Source organism: Penaeus monodon, chromosome 39 (assembly GCF_015228065.2).
Source record: "Penaeus monodon isolate SGIC_2016 chromosome 39, NSTDA_Pmon_1, whole genome shotgun sequence".
NCBI lineage: Eukaryota > Metazoa > Arthropoda > Malacostraca > Decapoda > Penaeidae > Penaeus > Penaeus monodon.
The window spans coordinates 28,918,269-28,920,768 of record NC_051424.1 but is presented as its reverse complement, the minus strand read 5'-3'; the positions used below and the strand labels follow the sequence as shown (position 1 = coordinate 28,920,768).

Here is a 2,500-nt window from a genome sequence, read left to right as displayed (position 1 = left end):
AGATACGTACAGATTGAAGGTGAGTTGTTGATATCGTTTTGATGTTTCTTTTCTGTATTTTTTTTAAATATCAGATACGTATTAGGAACTCTCTGTCATTTGCTAATCGGAGGTGGGATACTTTATCACTCTCTGGGTTGACAAGGGTAGTCGACACATGATAGGTTATCGTGCACGCCGATATACCGTAGGATGTCTGACTCTACACAGATTTTTTTTTCGTGAATCCATTTTCATCTCTTCCGCGGGGTTTTCACGATGGATTGATGCTCCCTTCTCTTGATTATTTTGACTTAGTTTCTAAATTTGATTTACGATGTGATAAAGAGCAATTGTTAGTGTATTAGTGATGGCAAAGATATAACGTTTTGCTACCGATTGTTACGTGTCCTAAGAGCTGTAGTGAAGTGCTTGGTCCGTCGGAGTTCTGGACATAGACGCCTGGTGAACTTGGGTTGATAAGAGTACTGGTGGACGCGGAAAGAGAGAGAGAGAGAGAGAGAGAGAGAGAGAGAGAGAGAGAGAGAGAGAGAGAGAGAGAGAGAGAGAGAGAGAGAGAGAGAGAGAGAATGAGAAGGATGAGAATGAGAATGAGATTGAGAGTGAGGTAGACAAAAAAGTAAAATAGAACCACATGTTAGTCGAAAGAAAGAGAGAGAAAGAATAGAACGGCCGGAGATAAACAGGTAGTTGTAGTGATATGCATAGGGAAAAGAATGTCCAATCTTGTTAATTCCAAATGTCGCCAAGAAAGTGATGGTATGCATTCAGTATTTTTATCTTCTATCAGTGTAGCGTTTCCACTGTTTTATTTTGTGGTGACATATTGTGTTGGGATGTTTTCTCATATACATGTGCATTATTTAATATATTGTATATTTAATTACTGTATTTAGGTATATCTTTAATTCAGCACGACGTATGATCCATATTGAAATAATATGTGTACGAGTGTTGGTAATTTCCATCAATTGACATGCTTCTAATTTATTTCTGAAAAAAATTCGTGCAGTCAGTATAACAAAGTTCGTACGTCAGTCGTAGAAATGTAGTATGTGTTATATTTCGTACATAACCACCATTCCAAACTTAATCTAGACAAGCCTCATTGCTCATATAAAAAAATAACGATACAACATATAACCATAGAACCATACACATCCATTTTCCACCTGTTCGTCTAAGCCGAATCCGCTAGTCTACTTAATCGAACACCCACACAAAGACAACAACAAAAGCGGCAGAACTGTTTCTCCGCTTCAGTTTAACAAACTATACCAGCAACACGCTCAAGGTAACATAAAACATAGCAAACGCGGTGTTAACGATAAAAGGAGACTTCCCACACTCCAACACATAACGTACGATCACTGAAATCCTGGGAAATCCGCGGGCCAGTCGAACGCACCAGACCAATCCGCAGGCTCTCTCTTTGTTACAAACTGAAAGACTACGAAAAATTCTTGGCTATTTGGTGATGGAAATCGCGTCAGTTTGAAATATGTAATGTTTAATGTCGGTAGTTTAGTTTATTGATATAAGCGTAGATTCATTTGTTAAGCGGGTTTTTTTTTTATACGGATAATAGAGGTCCTAAGTGTTCCTTATGGAATTTAGTGATGATAAACGCCAGCAAATTTAATGAGGAAAGAGACATTCGGTTCTGAATATAACATAATAGTTTACTAGCGTGGAACATTAAAATAAAGTTATTAATGATAAATAAATAATTATATAAAAAAATAATATATATCTGCATCATCACAGAAATTATCTTCATCCCAAACTGCGCCAATTGTATTGAAATTCAAACACTTTTAAAGAATAACCTGCAATTGCGTAGAAGTTTGAATTTCACCCCCAATGCGTTTTTATTTGTTATATACTCAATCTTTCACTTTTTACCTAATAAGGGAACGGAATTTAAAGTCACTGGACCTTATAATTCCTCTTATTAAATCGGAAATTAGACTCACTTTGACATATTTTTTATTGTCTCTTTCTTAGAATCGTGTCATGATGATCGATTGCATTATTGGCAAGTATGTTTTATTTTTGTTTGTTGTGCGAATAACGAACATAATAAAATTTTCTGTATTTATTTAATTAACGCGAAAGTTAATTTAATTAAATCTACCGGTCCTCTTACGGATAAAATTCCTGTGAATATTTGTTTCGTACTGAATATATGATGTTTATTGGAATTTGCAATATTCCTTGTTATGTTGAAAATAATTTTGTGAAAACAAAGAGTAATGCAAATTTTCAGATTTGATGAGACAAACGATTAATCATCAAGTCGAAATATCATTAAAAAATAATGCTATAACATCGATCTTTATACATCAAAAGATTTTGCACTGTACATTTTAGAAAACTAATTTACACCGTCGCTTCTGCACTGCATTGATCCAAACATTTCAAGTCATTCGAGATAGAAAATATAATTACTGTCGTCTCCATCACCATTACCATCACCATCGCCACCACCACCACCATC

The 2,500-nt window shown here is 35.2% G+C and overlaps 1 protein-coding gene across 10 annotated transcripts in view; it reads left to right on the top strand.

Annotated features, from left to right (window-relative positions):
- The window catches only part of LOC119597591 (mucin-5AC-like), a 51,196-nt gene that overhangs the window by 342 nt on the left and 48,354 nt on the right, over nucleotides 1-2,500 (top strand). For 9 of the 10 annotated variants that reach the window (XM_037947177.1, XM_037947173.1, XM_037947175.1 and 6 more), the window contains exon 1: nucleotides 1-19. This exon is cut by the window's left edge. In XM_037947177.1, the coding sequence (XP_037803105.1) occupies nucleotides 1-19 (19 nt within the window). Of the gene's footprint in view, nucleotides 20-2,007; nucleotides 2,043-2,500 lie in introns of all 10 variants that reach the window. The other variant, XM_037947174.1, reaches the window with a different exon arrangement.